Source organism: Capra hircus, chromosome 15 (assembly GCF_001704415.2).
Source record: "Capra hircus breed San Clemente chromosome 15, ASM170441v1, whole genome shotgun sequence".
NCBI lineage: Eukaryota > Metazoa > Chordata > Mammalia > Artiodactyla > Bovidae > Capra > Capra hircus.
The window spans coordinates 17,043,668-17,062,128 of record NC_030822.1 but is presented as its reverse complement, the minus strand read 5'-3'; the positions used below and the strand labels follow the sequence as shown (position 1 = coordinate 17,062,128).

Below are 18,461 nucleotides of genomic sequence, written 5' to 3'. Positions count from 1 at the left end.
CTTCCTGTGCCACGCTTTTTCCAGGGCGGCTTGGCAGCCTCCCATTCCTTCCCCACCTCCCTGAAAGACCAGCATGTCTCTGCTCCCACAGATGGCACATCAGCTCCTCCTGGGACTGTGGAGTCTGAAGAACACTCCAGACCAGAGCCTCGTCCTTCCAACATGTACACTCAGCCCCATCAAGAGGAAGTTAATAAGCAAAAATCCACCTGGTTCTCAAGTAATATATTTAATGACCTCATGAGATATAGTACCCAGGTTCAATCTCTGGGTCAGAAGATCTCCTGGAGAAGGGAATGGCAACCTACTCCAGTATTCTTGCCTGGACAGTTCCATGGACAGAGGAGCCTGGTGGGCTACAGCCCATGGAGTCGCAAAGAGTTGGACACGACTAAGCGACAAGATTGCCGGGAGAAATATCAATAGCCTCAGATATGCAGATGACACCACCGTAATGGCAGAAAGTGAAGAGGAACTAAAAAGCCTCTTGATGAAAGTGAAAGAGGAGAGTGAAAAAGTTGGCTTAAAGCTCAACATTCAGAAAATGAAGATGATGGCATCTGGTCCCATCACTTCATGGCAAAGAGATGGGGAAACAGTGGAAACAGTGTCAGACTTTATTTTTCTGGGCTCCAAAATCACTGCAGATAGTGATTGCAGCCATGAAATTAAGACGCTTACTCCTTGGAAGGAAAGTTATGACCAACTTAGATAGCATATTAAAAAGCAGAGACATTACTTTGCCAACAAAGGTCTGTCTAGTCAAGGCTATGGTTTTTCCAGTGGTCATGTATGGATGTGAGAGTTGGACTGTGAAGAAAGCTGAGCGCTGAAGAATTGATGCTTTTTAACTGTGGTGTTGGAGAAGACTCTTGAGAGTCCCTTGGGCTGCAAGGAGATCCAACCAGTCCATTCTAAAAGAGATCAGTCCTGGGTGTTCATTGGAAGGACTGATGCTAAAGCTGAAACTCCAATACTTTGGCCACCTCATGCGAAGAGTTGACTCATTGGAAAAGACCCTGATGCTGGGAGGGATTGGGGTGAGGGGCAGGAGGAGAAGGCAACAACAGAGGATGAGATGGCTGGATGGCATCACCGACTTGACGGACATGAGTTTGAGTGAACTCCGGGAGTTGGTGATGGACAGGGAGGCCTGGCGTGCTGCAGCTCATGGGGTGGCAAAGAGTCAGACACAACTGAGCGACTGAACTGAACTGAACTGAACTGAACTGAAGCGACTAACACTTGAATTGAATCTGAGATGCAGCATCATTGTGAGTACTTTGTGTGTACTTTTAAAATGAAAAGACAGAAAACTGCATATGATCACAATTTTAGGAAAACTGTACATTGCATCAAGATGCAAGAAAAAAAAAGGCACAAAGCGTTTCCAGTGGCTGTAATGGTAAGATGATGGATAGATTTTAATTTCTTATTGATTCTTTATGTTCAAACCTTCTACAACAAACATGAATTAACCTTTAGAATGAGAAACAAAAGTTAAAAAAATAAACTAATTGATCCAAAAAGTAGGTCTTCATTATTTAAAAGACAAGGAATAGTTAATCTATAAGTAGCCTCATTGCACATGTTCCCGCAGCTGGCTGCTTATATATCATTCCTGGTTACAAATTTACACCCCCATGTAGCACTACTCAATTTACAAGGCTGCCTCTGATGCAAAGAGAGGAATTTCAGGGTTGGGAGTGAATTACCTTAACCCGTCCCTGGCCCTGTTCCAGTTGGAACCACAGTCTTCTGCAGAGGAAAGGTTTAATGACCAAAAGCCCTGTGACACAGTCAGCCTATTTTTGGCTGGCAGGCGGGGTAGGTTAGCTCTTTATCCACTCTTGCCTTGGCCGATCCTCAGAGGTCACAGAGATGAGGCATTTTTATCCTGTCCCGGTGCCAATGTTGTCCTTCTAGAAGCCATTCCAATGGCCGAGGAAACAGCTAGGTTCCAGCTTGCTTCTCCAAAGGACTGGCACAATTTTTCCTCTTTCTCTTCCTAATAGTATCATCTCCATTTAGATTGATAAAAATATCTCAGAGTGAGCTGCACCAAACCCCAGACAGAGAGAGAGAGAGAGAGAAGAGAGAGGGTAGGAGAGAGAACGCAAGTTGCTCTTATTTAGTAATAAACCTAACACACACTTTTCAGTCCAAGGATTAGGCTGGGAGTGAGTGGACTAATGCGATGGTAAACAGCGCTGCAGAAGCAAACAAGAGTTCAGAGGGTGAGGGAGGATGGATCTAAGGAGGGGAAGTGAAGAGCTTGATCAGGGAGTGAGAAGCCCTATCAACATGATCCGGAGGCAGGAGCCTGCAGGCGAGAGATGGTCAGTAATTATTCCAGCCGGTGGGGGTGGCCAAAGGACCCTCAATAATAATGGCAACAATAATAACATTGATAGTAATGGTACCTAATATGTCCAAAGCACTTACTCCAGGTGTCCTTCCAAGCATTTTATACCCACAACAATCCCGGGAGGTCACAGAGGTAGGTGCTACTCTTATCCCCATTTGACAGGTAAAGAAACTGAGGCCCCCAAAAGTGCAGTTATCTGCCCAAAATGACAGAGTAAGTGGGTTTTGAAAATCTCAGCCTAACTTCAGAAACTTTGTTCTTAATCACAATACTTTTCCCAAGAACAGAAATGCCAAAGGCTCTGTATTGGTCCACTGCTTTGGGAGCTTCTCTTTGGCCCTAATGCAGCGACTCTTAAGCAGGGGCAATTCCGTAGCATCTGTAGACATTTTTGGTTGTTACAACCAGGGACAAGGGATGATCTTCATGGATAGAGGCCAGGCATGCTGCTAAACATCTCCCAAAATAGGGTTAACTGGCTCCAAATGCCAACATTGCCAAGGTCCAGGGATGACAGAAAAGAATCCAGAATGGGCCCTGGGCAGTTCCTTACACCTCTCAGCCCCAAACCCAACACACTCCCCACCCCCACCCGACAACGCATCTAAGGTTGCGCATTAGATACCAAGGTACTTGTCTACCCCCGCATGTACACAAACATATACCAGAAGACAGACCCAGCCCCGCCAGAAACATGGCACAGCTTCCAGGAGCAGCGATTTCACTCAGAACTTGCTGAATGTCCTCATTCTAAGGCACACCTTGTCCCCATATTTCAATATTTCTGAAAATGGAATGTGCCTTTTAATTAACGTAGTGCCCTCCCCACCCATGTGGTGTTTTGAAATCAATGGAAACTCATAAATGATTGCATATTAGAATCATTTAAATGGTAATTTAAAATAATATAACATACAGAAATAAACACAGAGATATGATAGAAGGTGGTGTAAAATGTTGGTGAATGTCAAAGACAAAACACAAGCCTTCAGAGGATTTCTGCCTTGCAGCAGGCTCTCTCACCCAGTGGGAAGTCACAATCCTCCCCCACAGTGGAAGAAAAGTTCAAAGCATAGACTTTATTCTTAGGATGAAAAACAGCGAGTGTCCAGAGGGTCTGTGATGATGCCAACCATGGTGGGCTGCCCTCCTCCTCCTCCTTTTGACCCTCAATGCCCTCCTGCTGCACTTCCACCCTCTTCATCGCCTCGGCCCCTTTTCTGTTCTCTCCTGTAACTGGCCTCATTTCCGGTGATTAGCACCTGGGGGCACTCGGCGGCTCACTGGGAGGGCAGCACGCATGGGTCCTGCCTGCTGACCGTCCTGTCTCACTGCATGGGTGCTGCAGATCGGCGGGGACTGGTCAACACGTGACTCTGGAGTGAGCGAGTCAGTTATAGACTCAGACTCAGCACCTTGGCTGACTGTCTCACTGGGTATGGGAGGGTAACTCTGCTCGGTTTTCTCAGGCAGAGAGTGGCAGGGGATGATCACAGCACTGCCCACTACAGAGCTGTTTTTTCTCTTTAGATGTTAAGTAAAATAATCACGTGAAAGTAATCATGTGAAACGCACAGCCGACCACACTCACCAGTTGCTTTAGCCTTCCGAGTGAGTTGTAAGACATCCAGCCACAGTGATTCTAAAGCCTCCAGAGCCTTGTACTCGTTGGATGTTTACACTTTGGATGTTCTTGAATTCAACTTGATGCTTCAGTGCCATCAAGTAGACCAAATTGAGGGAGCCTGTACCTTTCTTTTCCAAACTCATACTCACAAACCTATAATCAACCCATACAACATTACTAATTGATTTTTAACAAGGATATTAGGAGCTTGTGTTGCTTTGTCTGATAAATGTACAGGGATAAGATCTTCCACCGCACTGGTGTCCCTGGAGAGTAGAAAGGTTTATTTGGAGAGAATTCTCTCATGTTTATGTGCTTCTCTAGCCAAATATTATGGCTGTGTGTTTGCTAAGATTAAGACTCCAGGCAGCAACTAGGGCTCACCTGGAGTTCTGGGCAGAATGTCTTTGGCTCAGATGTGAGCAGAGAAGGGGTGCATTCCAAGACAGCCACTTTGGGTCAAGAACACATGGCATCTTTTCTTTCCTAGGCAAGGAAATACAAGGACCCTTCTCCAACACTTGAAAGGAAATTGGTTCTGAAGGTCTAGAATATCACTTTTCTCTTATTGCTTAGGCTTGTTTGAAACATTTAGGTCAAGCAGGTGAATGGCATTGAGAGTGGTACAATTTCTGAGAATTTGGTGAGAAGATAAAGAAAAATGAGGGAAAACCAAAATGGAAGCAAGTCTTTTCTTTCAGAACTTTTCCCAAACATTAAATCCTTATGTTCATTTTATTACTTAGTAGAAACTAATTTTTTAATAATACATTCCATGTTTTAAAGTATTGTTTAGGTAATAATTAACAAACTCATGTCACTTTTTTTGGCAAGCATTATATGTACCTCTGGTGACAAAAAGGTAAGAGTTTCAAAAAGTAAATTCAAATCTGTTTCACTTAATTTTAGATCCCTATTAAGGCAGCAAATATAAATTGTTGTTGTGTCTGATTCAGTCATGTCTGACCCTTTTGAGACCCCAGAGACTGCAGCCAGCCAGGTTCCTCTGCCCATCGGGTTTCCCAGGCAAGAATACTGGAGTAGGTCACCATTCCCTTCTCCAGGGGATCCTCCTGACTCCAATCTGGCTCTCCTGCATTGGCAGGCGGGTTCTTTACCACTAAGTAGTCACCAGAGAAACCCAATAAATATGACTTAGATTGGACAGGAGTGAGCTTTCTGCAAACAAGTACCTTTGGACATCATAGCGGACAGTATTAATTGGATTAAGTAATACTGTAAAGAGGTAACAAGTATTATAAGTCTGTTTACATTCATGGGCCTGGCAACCCCATCTTGGGAACAATGTCCAAGAAAAGTAAATTCAATTCAGACAAAGATGATTAGTTGTAGCACTATTTAGATAATAAGAAAATTAGAAACAACTCAGTTCATTCTCTCTGAAAGGTTAAGCAAACAAGGCCACAGCAGCAGTGAAGTATGACAGAGCCATTCAAAGATGTAATTTCTTATCCATGTTTCCACTTGTCAACCTAGTGCCTGTCCATGCAGCTGGACATGGAGCAGGCCCTTCACACAGCCCACACAAGACAAGAATGGACTTAAGAATAATCACTAGGAGTAGAAGGGACTTTAGAACAGGAATTTACAGTATAATGATTTGAGCTCCTTTTCTTAAAAATGAAAATAATGGAGGGGAATAATCTAAAAAACAGATATAAGACTGAAGATATAAAACATGGTCCCAAATATTATCCTACATTATGACTAGAAAAAGACACATTTGAATAGCGATTATCTCTGGTTGAAGGAATCACAGGTGATTCTGCCCCCTTATTTATACTTAAAAACATTTTAACTATTGGTTGCTGCTGCTGCTGCTGCTGCTAAGTTGCTTCAGTCGTGTCCGACTGTGTGCGACCCCATAGATGGCAGCCCACCAGGCTCCCCTATCCCTGGGATTCTCCAGGCAAGAACATTGGAGTGGGCTGCCATTTCCTTCTCCAATGCATGAAAGTGAAAAGTGAAAGTGAAGTCGCTCAGACGTGCCCAACTCTTAGCGACCCCATGGACTGCAGCCTACCAGGCTCCTCTGTCCATGGGATTTTCCAGGCAATAAGCATATAGAACTTTTATAATCATAATATTAATATCCTTTGAAATGAAACTATGAACAAATGAACTTTAAGAAATTAGTTTAAAGCAGTGAGGAGAAATAAGCCAAAATATGAACAGAAGAAATCATTTAAATTAATGTAAAAAATGAAAATCATTAGGTTTTTCACAACTTGGTAATGTCAAACACATACAGAGAGTCCTTGCTCAAAATCCAACCTTTCCACACTGATCTCTTCTTTTTGATTTCCTGAATTATGGCTATGACCCATTTCTTCTTCATTAGACTTTTAAAAACATCTTTTTGGGCTTCTGCAAATACAAATCAATGTATAAAAGGGTAGAGTATTTGAGTACCATCCCAATCCTAGTAAACCCTAAAACTGAGCCCCAAACTGATAACAAACACTCAATAGATACACTTAACAATGAACAACAACCGATTATGGGGGGAATTGAAGAGGAGTGATTTGAAGAGGAAAAATGACAGGAGGCACTGTAACACCTACACTTTGTGTTGCAAGAGAGATAAGAAATGCTAACTGGGTCCCAAAGTACAACACTGAACCAAATACCTTATGTATTTAGCAATATCAGAAAGTGTCTTTCCAACGTGAAAACCAAGCCTGCTGGCTTTCCCATCACACCAAGTTCAGGTCACAGAGCAACACCACTTAAACACTTTTGCTTTTAAATCTTTGGACTGAAGAGCTTTTGCAGCAGGGTTAACTGACAACGCTGTCTTAATGAAATCGTACCGGGTACTTGCTTGCACAGGGAAATACAGTTATCACACACCAGGTAAACGGCAGAGCTGGGATGCATAGGGTTTTATCTGGACCAACTCCTTCGGCAATGATTGCTGAAAATGGTAACATTCGAACCGCTAGAATGCGGGATTGAATGCGGGTGACATCCTCATTAAGGACTACAGCTCACATCCGGGTGCCTAAGCTCTTCAAGATGCAATCACAGGTGGTGGTATTAGTACAAGGTACAGTTTTTCCAAGCCATCACTAAACACCTTGTTAATATGTTATGTAAGCAGTCATCCATGGACAGAGGAGCCTGGTGGGCTACAGTCCACAGGGTTGCAAAGAAGTCAGAAATGACTTAGCGACTAAACAACAACTAAAGGAGAACACATCCATATGAAAACGTATGAATATCATTCACTCATTCATTCATTCAACACATACTCATTGGGAAGGGAAGCACGTGCCTGGTTCATCACTAGGCATCAGGGTGCAGGGACCACACATTTTCTTCACCAGTCTGAAACATGTCAGAACCAGTTGTTTTCTGATGAGCAGATTATAGTTCCCAATTTTTACTCCTTTCTTGACACCTTTCTATTTCCAGGAAGGACTTGGTTCACAGGAGGAACCACACATTACCTCAACCCCTGGGGAAAGCAAGTGTCTTTGCCAGATACCGAAACAGGCTCCAATGAGTGTGCTATAATAACCCATTGTGCCACTTGTCATTTCTTTTCCTCCAGGAATATAAAGTGAGTCTTCCCTTCTCATCGTCCTGCACAGCCCAGCCCCACCCCATCCCAAGACTTCTGACCTGACCATCCTCTCGTCTCCAGGAATGCGCTGGCCCCGTCACACGGGCATGAGTCCTGTCTTTCATCTCGGTGCTGCTGTACCTTGCAGGAAGATCTGTCAGGTGCTTTAAAGTTTACCCAGCCAGTGTTCCGACGTTACAGAAGTAACAAACTGTCCTATTGAGTGTATCCTTTGGCTGAAAGGCGCCAAGGTCATTAAGTGTTTGTTTGAACATTGTGTAATTACTGGAGTTAGAGAACTCGACAGGATCATCTTAGACTTCTGATGTCCCTCTCCTTTCCGTAAGCAAGAACTACACCTTTTTCCTCTCAGGGTTTTGTGGCTTTTCATCCAGTGAGCCCAGCAGCTAGCTAGCAAGCCCCACTGTTACTACACTATCCTTCCTTGGCACTTGCTCTCATTCCTCCATTTCTAGCCTTACACCCGCTGCGATCATTAACCGCTGATTCCCTGGCAGCCTCACTCCCTGACATTTAACCTGGATTCATCAGGTTACAGAAGCACGATAGCCATTGCCTTTATGAGCCCTTGGGCTTCCCTGGTGGCTCAGACAGTAAAGAATCTGCAAGCAATGCAGGAGACCCGGGTTCAATCCCTGGGTCAGGAAGATCCCCTGGAGAAGGGAATGGCAACCCACTTCAGTATTCTTGCCTGGAGAATTCCATAGACAGAGGAGCCTGGCAGGTTACAGTCCATGGGGTCGCAAAGAGTCGGACACAGCTGAGTAATTAACACTTTCACTTCATGAACCCTTAAGGTCCTTTGAACAATTTCACTATTGAGAGTTGCCATTAGAATCCATGGCAAGGAATTTCCTGGTGGCCCAGTGGTAAAGAATCCGCCTTGCAATTCAGGGGACCTGATCCCAGGTCCGGGAAGATTCTACTTGCCGCAGGGCAACTAAGCCCATGCACCACAACTAAGACTCAACACAGTCAAATAATGAAAGAAAGAAAGAAAGAAATTTAAAAGAATCCATGGCAAATCCACAGCCACCTGGATTTCCGATCCCAGATCCCCCTGGCAGCCTGACTACATGCGAGCTCTTATGGCTGAAGCAGCACCATCCTCTTTTGCCACCACTTGTCACTGTAAGATCTTGGTATCAGCTAAGCTTCACTGAAGACTCAGCATGTGTCAAAGCACATTCTATGTGCTTTACATGAGCTTGGCTTGTTTAAATCTCTCAAAGACCCTGTCAGGTAGCAACTACCATTATTCTCATTTACAGACCAGGAGAACGCACAGAGAAGCTGAGTAACTTGCCCCAGTTCACACGGCAGCTCCACGGCAGAGCTGGGATCCACACACTCCAAGTTTGGACTTCTGAGCCTGAGCCTGGACCCACTACATGACCCTGCCTCTCCCTGGAGGGGCTGACTGTCTCTCTAGAGAAGGGGTAGTGTGAAGCACGCCTATTCAAGAAAGAATAGAAAGTGGAGGAGGCAGGAATGGGTATGGGTGGGGCATGGTGAGTAACAGCATTTTGGGGGATGTCGTGCAGTGAAAACAACCAGCTAGTCACCTAGTCAGGCACAGTCCAAGCCGCATTCACATTCTGGCCCAGAATGTTCTGCGGTTGCTACTGACTCACGGATGTCTGAGTAGGAGGCAGACAGCAGGTGCTGCCTGGCAGTGAGGAAAGGGGGCCAGCTGGAGCCGGGGCCACAGCCAACGAGAGCAAAGCTGCTGCAGATGCCTCTCTCTCTAGGATGCCACGGTTTTCGTCATTTGGAAAACATGGGCTCACCAGAGGGTTTCAAACATTATTTGGAATATAGAACCTGAGGGCACCTTACTATCCCTCCAAGAGAAGGATTGGGGAATTCTAGGATGCCAGCTCCTCTCCCCAACCCGAGGGATACCGCCAACGGATCCAGCTCCATCTCAAAATGATAAGCAAAAGAACTACCACCAAGAGTACTTTCTACAAGCCAAGTGCTTCAGACTGGCTTCTTCCAGCCTCCTTCTGCATGGAACTGTCATTCGCTCCACCTTACCGACGGGCTTCCCAGGTGGCGCCAGCAGTAAGGAATCAGCCTGTGAGTGCAGGAGACACAAGAGACACAAGTTCAATCCCTGGGTCGGGAAGATCCCCTGGAGAAGGAAATGGCAACCCATTCCAGTATTCTTGCCTGGAAAACTCCGTGGACAGAGGAGCCTGGCTGGCTACAGTCCATGGGGTTGCACAGAGCCGGACATGCCTGAGCACACACACATGCCACCTTACTGGCGGGGCACAAACAGGGGAAGGCATTTACCCCAGAACACGTGGCTGGCAAGGACTGGAGTCTGGACCTGAGCCCAAGATGGGAGAAACAAAGGTGTAGTCCAGGCAGGTGACAGGTGTTATTGGGAAAGAAGGAGTATCCACACCTTTCATTCACTGACTCTTTCTTGTTGGAGCTCCTCCAATGGGCTCAGGACACAGAACTACGTATGGCAGACCAGGTCCATGCCCTCACTGAGCTGTATTTACTGTTCCTACAAGGAGAGGCCATCAAAGATGAGAGCTTAGCCAGAAACAAGCGTATAGCAGAAGAAGGGTATTCCCCCAGACACCGGGACCCTACGCTGATTTCCATTGCTGGCATACCACGGGAGGCTGGATTTAAAAGAGTCCTTGGAACACATCCTGCTCCCCATTACACCAAGAACACCATGTGTCCCTGTCACAGAGGGAAAGACAAACCCCCTCCTGTTCTGGACCTGGTATCCAGGAGGCTGACAAACACACTTTCAGCATTTTTTTTTAATAGCCTGGGGGTGGGGACTGGGGAGGGGTGGGTTAAGCAGCTGAAAGTTTCCCTTTGTGTTCCTCTCACAGAGATTTCTGGAAAGGGTCAGCAAGAGTGATTCATCATCTACCCCAGTAGACTCTCACTGAGAGGCCAGCACAGATACTGTGGTTAAAAATAAGTCTCTGCTCACCCATTTTCTTATTAATATTCTATAACTGCATTAAGGACCTTCAGTCAACAGTGAGAAAAGTTCATTTATTCAAAAGTTGCTACACTGGCTCTAAAACTTTGGTGAAAATAACTCTATAACCAAGCCCTTGATTTCTTTTCAAAAAGTTAAGGAGAAATGCTAAGTACTAAAGCATCCAATAAGAGACTGCTTGTTCAGACGTCTGCTGGCATTTGAGTACCATTCACCCACCGTACAAATTACTCTATGCCTTGGCCTCTTCCTGTGTAAAATGGAGATAGCAATCACAATACCTATTGTGACAGACAGGCCCTTGTGGTGGTGCCTGGAGCAGAATACACTCTCATTAAAAGCTAGCTATTATTATGCAAATTCAGCCTATTTCATAATATTTATGGTAATTAACTGTCAGTTATTGTTCTCATACTACATGCTGAGTACAGGGCTGAAAGTTTAGCATGATTTAGTCCTCAAGACAGACCCATAAGGTAGGTATTATACCCATTTTACAGATGAGAAAATGGGGAGGGAGTCAGAAAAGTTCACAGCTGGTGGATGGACAGAGGAGGGCTGGAACCCAGGTCCATAGGCACTCAGAATGCTTTGTTATCACAAGGCAAGGCTGATTCAATTACAGTCCTGCAATCTGGCCTGCCTGTGAGAAGGCTCTGAAGTCAGCATTTCCAGCACCAATTATTATAGCATTCCCAAGTCTCCACCATCATCAAAGATTATATTTAACTTCTACACATGGTATCACTCATCTGGAAAACTCCTCTTCATCCTTCAAAACCTTACCCAGCTATCTCTGGCTCTATACAGCCTTCCTTGCCCATCCCCACTTTTCAAAGAATTCATCCTTTCCATTCCTGAACTAGTTCTCCTTCCTTTGCATATTTCAAAGTGCTGCAACACAGAGTGACTTGTCCTTAGAGTTTATATTTGTTTGTTTCCTCCACTAGGTGGGAACTCCTCTGCCCAGGCACCGATAATTTAATTCTTTGGGAATTAGTAATTTATTCCAGTTCTCTGGGAATTGGCAATGCACGCACGATCTACATCAGTGGTTCTCTGTGGGGGCAATTTCACTCCCCAGGGGACACTGGGCAATCTGGAGACATTTTTGGTTGACCCAACTGGAGGTGGGAAGGTGCCACTGTCCTTTCATGGGTGGAGGCCAGGGATGCTGCTAAACATCCTATGGTGCCTAGGCTAGCCCCTCCACAGCAAAGAATGACCCAGCCCCAAACGTCAGTGCTGTCAAGGTCAACACTGTCTAGTCTACCAAAAAGTGAAAGTGTTAGTCGCTTAGTCCTGTCCGACTCTTTGTGACCCCATGGTCTGTAGCCCGCCAGGCTTCTCTGTCCGTGAGATTTTCCAGGCAAGAATACTGAAGTGGGTTGCCATTCCCCTCTTCAGAGGATCTTCCCGACCCAGGGATCAAGTCCGGTGCCCTGCATTGCAGGCAGATTCTGTACCATCTGAGCCACCACGGAAGCCCCTAGTCTACCTGCTGCCGCTGCTGCTGAGTCGCTTCAGTCATGTCTGACTCTGTGCGACCCCACAGACGGCAGCCCACCAGGCTCCCCCGTCCCTGGGATTCTCCAGGCAAGAACATTGGAGTGGGTTGCCACTTCCCTCTCCAGTGCATGAATGTGAAATGTGAAAGGGAAGTCGCTCAGTCGTGTCCAACTCTAGCGACCCCATGGACTGCAGCCCACCAGGCTCCTCCGTCCATGGGATTTTTCAGGCAAAAGTACTGGAGTGGGGCGCCGTTGCCTTCTCCACTAGTCTACCGAGTAGCTCTCAATTAAGTATCACTCGTGCTCGTGACTCAAGAGTTTACTGCGCTCCATACATCAGGGCTCAGGGGCTGCGCACTGTGCTTCAGACCTCAGATAACAGCTGGACCTCTGTGGGAGGACCATTTGCCTCCATCCCTGATGCCACGTTTTCCCTCTCCACTTTCGTCAGTGGAATGAGAGAGATCTCGGACGTTTTCTGAGCCTCACCGCTAGCACTCATTTGTCACTCTAATGTGTTCCAGCTAACTCCCAACTGCCAGTATCTGTATCTCTTTGCCTGAAGGCTTTCTCAGAAGCTAAAAGGCTCCTCTGGCCCCCTGTGGGCCAGAAACGCTGGGGAATTAAAGGTTCCTGCAAGGAGTAGCCCTCAACCAATGACTGGCAGATGTGAATGTGTAAATACATCAGCTCCTTCATTGCTGGAGAGGATACCAGGACTCCAGGGCTAACACAGCTAATTGCCCCGTCTCCACGATTTCCCGTGGGTTAAACTAGAGTCGCCCACAGAGGTGGTGGGCTTGATAACCCACCCTTCCTTGGCTGCCCTTCCACTTCAGCCCTCCCTCCTGGTGTTTCCTGCCCCTCCCAAATAAACTACTCATTCTGGATTCTGCTCTGGAGCCTGCCCAAACCAAAACAGAATAGAAGCAACACGTTTCTCTTCCTAGCAGAAGCCTCAAGAACTTTCAGGTGATTCTGTCACTGCTTTTTCCCTCTCCTGCGAGAATGGCATGACCCAGGTGAGGGCTGTGTCTTCAGCCTGGGTCCCTTATGGAGGAAACACGGTGGCTAACTGCTGTTGACCTGCAGTAACAGACACAAGAAACAAATTTCCGTGGTTGTAAGCCACAGAGATTTGGGAGTTGTTGTTACTGAAGCAAAACCTGGTGAAAGCCGAGTCATACAGAGTTTATCACTCCTAGAGGGACCTTCCTAACTGATGCTATTCTAGAAAACCTGAGCTACTTACCTCTCAAACAATGCTCGTCTAAGGGCAAAATCATATAGCAGAGCTTTACCAGATCCTTGAGGTTGGAGATGATTGATTTTTCCCCTCATGGAGGTTCCTGTAAATCAGGGTGCCTCATGCAGTGCTGAGAAGTGGTGAGCACCTAGAGACGGGGGCTTATCCCTGAGCCATCCGGGTTTTACCAGGAACCAGTTCAAGCCTGGTGACTATTTTGGGAAAAGAGACGAAGACGAGGCACTTGGCTAGAAACAGACGGAAACACCAGTCCATACTACAGCTGCTCTCCACCTGAGTGACTTTGGGGAAAACCCTCCCCTCATCTGGAGCCTCCCATTTGTAACTTGGGGTTTGACCCTAAGATCTGAGTCCACCACCAGACTCAGCCACCTGGGTTCTCTGAAGACCAAAACCAACCTCATTCTCTCCATCCCCTGCTTGATCCATCAACCTTCAGAACAAGCTAAACTCATACCCAAAATTTCAAGGGAAAGACTGTCTCCTGCAGTTTACCAGGGGCTCGTTTCTTTTCTCCAGTTCCCAGATCAGAAGACAGCATGACACCCTACCTTCCCTCTGTCTTTAACATTCATTGAGTATGAACCCCGTGCTACGCATCAGGCTGAAACCTACTCACGATCTATCGCAAGATTTCTCATGCCTGAGTCCCTCACAAGCATGAGCCTTGGCTATTTTTGCCTTATCTGAATACCACCTCTACTAGAACTGACTTAATGTTTAGTGCTGACAGACTCTTTGTACTTAAATCCATGTATCTTCAGAGGGACTTTTACATGCCTACTATCAATGAAAACCCAGTAACCCTTGTCATAAATAGAAAGTAGGCATGAAAACAAACATGACAACAAATATCCTTATTGAATGCGAGCTGGATGTCTGCAGAAGCCCCAGCCTCCTGCTCTCTTTGTTTAAAAGGCAAGCTGAAAGGCTTTAGGACAGTGATAAAGGCCTAGCAGCACCTGACCAAGGTTTTAACTCTGTCATCATCAGAAAGGTTGGAAGAGATTCAGAAAAGGAGTAAGTTTCTCACCATGAGATGAAACGTTCCTTAATTTGTCACCAGTGCACAGCCATCTAAATTGTCTTTCATTTCACTGGGACATGTTTCATGCTTTGAATAAGGCTGTGCACTGACCTGGATTCTTACCATGTGTGGTTTTATTATTAACAGCACAGGTTTGAGTCCAGCTCTACCACTTCCTAAACCTCTCTGGGTTTCTCTTTCTTCATCTGCAAAATAAGGACAGTAATAGTCCCACCTTCATCATGTGAAGACCTTCAAATAACGCTTGACCCACAGTCAGGCTCAATCAATTATGGCTGTCATTACTATTTATTATTGTTAACTTTGTATGATTTTTTTTTTTTTATATTTATTCAGCTGCACCAGGTCTTAATTGTGGCATGTGGGATCTTAGTTCCCTGACCAGGGATTGAACCTTGGCCCCTTGCAGAGTCTTAGCCGCTGGACCTCCAGAGAAGTCCCAATGTGTGCTAGGGATTTTGATGCCCATTCTACAGACCAAGAAAGGAAGGACCGGCTGCATAATCTGTCAAGGTCACACAGCCTTGCTTTTTCCACTCTTACAAACAGCTGCCTTATTGTGCAACCAGGATTATTACCTATTTTAAGTTGGATATTTTTATTCCTGTGCTATTTTATCTTTTCTAACTCTACAGGCCTGCTCGGTTGCCTCTGACTAAAACACAGAAGGCATTGATGCCTGGACATAAGCGGTCAGTTGGAGCAGATTCAGGCCAGTGTGTGAAGTGCCTGCCTCATCCTTGGCCCCAAAGTGTGCCAACCTGCCCTGGGGCTTGCCATTTTGTGGAGGGCAGCACATGAGGGCAAAGATCTCATCTAAAACCACTCAGAAACGCATGGTTACATGCAGAGCCCTGCCACGTATCATGGCAGAGTTCACTGCAGACAAGGCTGACATTTCTTGTGCCTTTTTAATATTCCATTTATACATGTCTCACCTGATTTTAATCCTACTCTACTTCAGATTCACCACCTGCAGAGAACACTTTAAGATGATACATGCATACATATTTGGTGCTCAGTTATGTCCGACTCTTTGTAACCCCAGGGATTGCAGCCCCCCAGGCTCCTCTGTCCATGGGATTTCCCAGGCAAGACAGAATTGGAATAGGTTGCCATTTTCTACTCCAGGGGATCTTCCCAACCCAGGGATCGAACCAGGGTCTCTTCCATCTCCTGCATTTAGCAGGTGGATTCTTTACCACTAGCACCACCTGGATAGAGAAGCAGAAGTCTGGAAGAGAGACGGCACACACACCTGTCGCTTGCCTTCCCTCCCCACACCCCTTACTGGTCTTAAAGCACCAGCGTCAAGTCCTGCTCCGGTGCTAACAGCGTGGGTGCAGCAGAAATAACACATCCTAGAGAGGATTTTTTTCCCCCACGGCCTTCCCAGAGACTGGGGGCTCTGGAGATTAATGTAATCCCCAGGGGATGGGGCTTCTGTCACGGAACTCAAGGCAGTGGTGGTGAGGGTGGAGGGAGTCAGATACTCTTTAGCATGAAAGTTATATTTCAGCATCGCCCACAAGGTCTGATTGCGCTGTAGGCGCCCCATCCTCAGTTCTGTTTACAAGACTCCAGATTCCTAATCAGAAGCCTTGTATGTCCCTGACTTGCCCAAACTGAAGCAACACATGTACGCAGAGAATGAAAGGAAACCCAGGCTGGAGGCTGGAAATAAAGACACAAGGCTTTGGGGGATAAAGGAGCTCCATGGTCTGGAAGACAGTGGGACAGGGAACCTGGGGTGCTCTCAACCCACCATAGGGTCAGACCCAGAGTGTACCCCAAAAGTCTCTGGCTGAGGTTGGGAGCCCCAGGACAGGTGGAAGAGTCCAGAAAAGCCACTCTGCATCCCCACAGCCTGCTGCACTCTGAGTTGGATTTTGATCACTTGATTCTGAAGCAAAGGACTGGCTGGCCATTCCCAGGAAGTCCCCTGAGGGTCTTGGCCAGCTCACAGCTTCAGGACACTTAGCGCTGCAGCTAAGGACACTGAGGTTGCCTGCAGGCACTCGTGGGAAGCAGGAGAAGGGGAGTTATAGATGGAGACTTATGGTCTCTCATTTCTGAACATGGCTTTGTGGATCCCTGTCACAGCACTGCCCCTAACACCAGGTCCCTCAAAGCCCCCAGGGCATGATATGGGCCATATCCAAGAGCCTGAAAGGAGCCTAGCATTTCCATATCAGCATCTGACACATTTATTCTGAATTTTCACGAACTGCCTTCTATGCTACCCATTGCAGGCTCAACAGGGCTAGGCCCCACCATCTGACCACCATCTGATCGTCATACTTGTCGGCAGGATGTGAATGTGGTGAGACAGGGGGCTGGGGTATTATGATACTGGTAGCAACTCAAATACGTAACTAATGCTAACGAAACTCAGAATATGATCAGTATCTATAGCTAGAAATGGAAGGAACAGCCCATATAGGAATAATGAGCTCATCTGGTTATGGAAATCAAGAATCATTAGGGGACATGATGGGAAAGAGGCAATGACAGCCCAAGGCACTGACCCTTCCTACCCGCCTTTGGTGGCACTCCACCTACAGTCCAGGCTGGGCTAAGCCTCCTCAATAAGGGAGCCAAGACTCTCCTAAAATAACTGCAGGAGTTACTTCAGCTTTCAAGGGAATGAGGATGATGCTGGTATGGGGGAAGCTATGCCTCACCGGCCACGAGGGAAGCAGCCTGGAGTCTCTAAACTCAGCAGCCCAAGAGATGGGATTTACAGGTTGGAAGAGGAGCCCAAACAACAGAGAGGGTGTTACAGGAGCAGAGAGTGAAGAGAAGGGCTGAGCAGGGGATAGGGCGGGGAGGACGGCCATGTAGGGAGACGCACCATCTCTTCCCATTCTTCTGAGCAGCTATCTCACTGGAGGCAGGTGGCAGAGGGGAAAAACTACAGGCGAAAAGAGGCCTCCATATTGAGTCTCCATTCCCTGCTTCCCTGGTGGCTCAGGGGTAGAAGAGTCTTGCTCAGGCGATGGAATGAGTTGATTCACCTGTATTGGCTCTGGTCCTTTCAGCTTGGTGGCCAGCCTGAGTGAGAACAGCCTGGCCTCATCCATCCTGAGCAAATCCCCTCCACCAGTCCAGCCTGGACACTTCCAGGACAGGTCCCATTCCCTTGCCTCCTATCATTCCATTCATCTCCTCTCTATATGGCCTCCCCTTAGCACCTGGATGGGGCACCACCTCCACCATAACCCACATTCACTCCCTTCCTGTTGCCTTGGAGAAGCATCTACCATGGTCCAGCTGGGCCCTCAGGACCCCATCCCTTGGCCACAGTGGATTTTTCTTGCCCTCGCATACGACCTTGGTGGCCAACAACTAGTGAGTTAAGAAACTGCCTGCTCCCTAAGAGGCTGATTTTGAACCTGTGGCCTCATTTTCTTTGGTACCAGAAGATGAGAGATGCCTCAAAACTTTTGCCAAAGCAGACCATGACCCCATTTAACATCTTTAGGAGGAGGCAACATCTGCACTGATGCTCAAGACATCGCTTTTGTAGCTTGAATTCTTTATTGAATGGTCAGAAACGCCCCTGGCTGAGTTACTGTGCTCATCTCTTGTTTATCAATGGGTACTCCAGCAACCATCAGCTAGGAAACAGAACTGCAGAGTCCCAGGCCCTGTCTGGCCCCGCAAAACAGAATCTAACAGAATCTCCAGGTGATCCTTAAACACTGAGGTTTGAGGAAGAGAGCTTCCTGGGACCAGGGAACAAAACGCTAGCCAGCTCCCTGCCCCTCCCACAGTTGTCCTTTGGGTGGCTTAGCGGTAATGAATCGCCTGCCAATGCAGGAGGCGTGGGTTCAATCCCTGGGTCAGGAAGATCCCCTGGAGAAAGAAATAGCAACCCACTCCAGCGTTCTTGACCAGACTTCAGTTCACAGAGTCGCAAAGAGTTGGACATGACTTAGCGACGAAACAACAGCTCCTCAAACACCTTCTCTCAGACCTCAAGGCCCATAAACAGGTGCTGCTGTTTCCACCACAGGGCACAGTTCCTTCGTGACTTGGGCAAAC

At 46.8% G+C, this 18,461-nt stretch overlaps 1 protein-coding gene across 4 annotated transcripts in view; it reads right to left on the bottom strand.

The window, feature by feature from the left end:
- Positions 1 to 18,461, bottom strand: part of SLC1A2 (solute carrier family 1 member 2) — a 159,202-nt gene that overhangs the window by 99,111 nt on the left and 41,630 nt on the right. Inside the window, exon 1 of one of the 4 annotated variants that reach the window (XM_005690089.3) lies at positions 7,644 to 7,739. The exons of the other annotated variants lie outside the window; for them this stretch is intronic. Coding sequence (XP_005690146.1) covers positions 7,644 to 7,651 — 8 coding nt within the window. The 5' untranslated portion in view covers positions 7,652 to 7,739. Of the gene's footprint in view, positions 1 to 7,643; positions 7,740 to 18,461 lie in introns of those variants that run through there. 4 annotated transcript variants of the gene reach the window in all.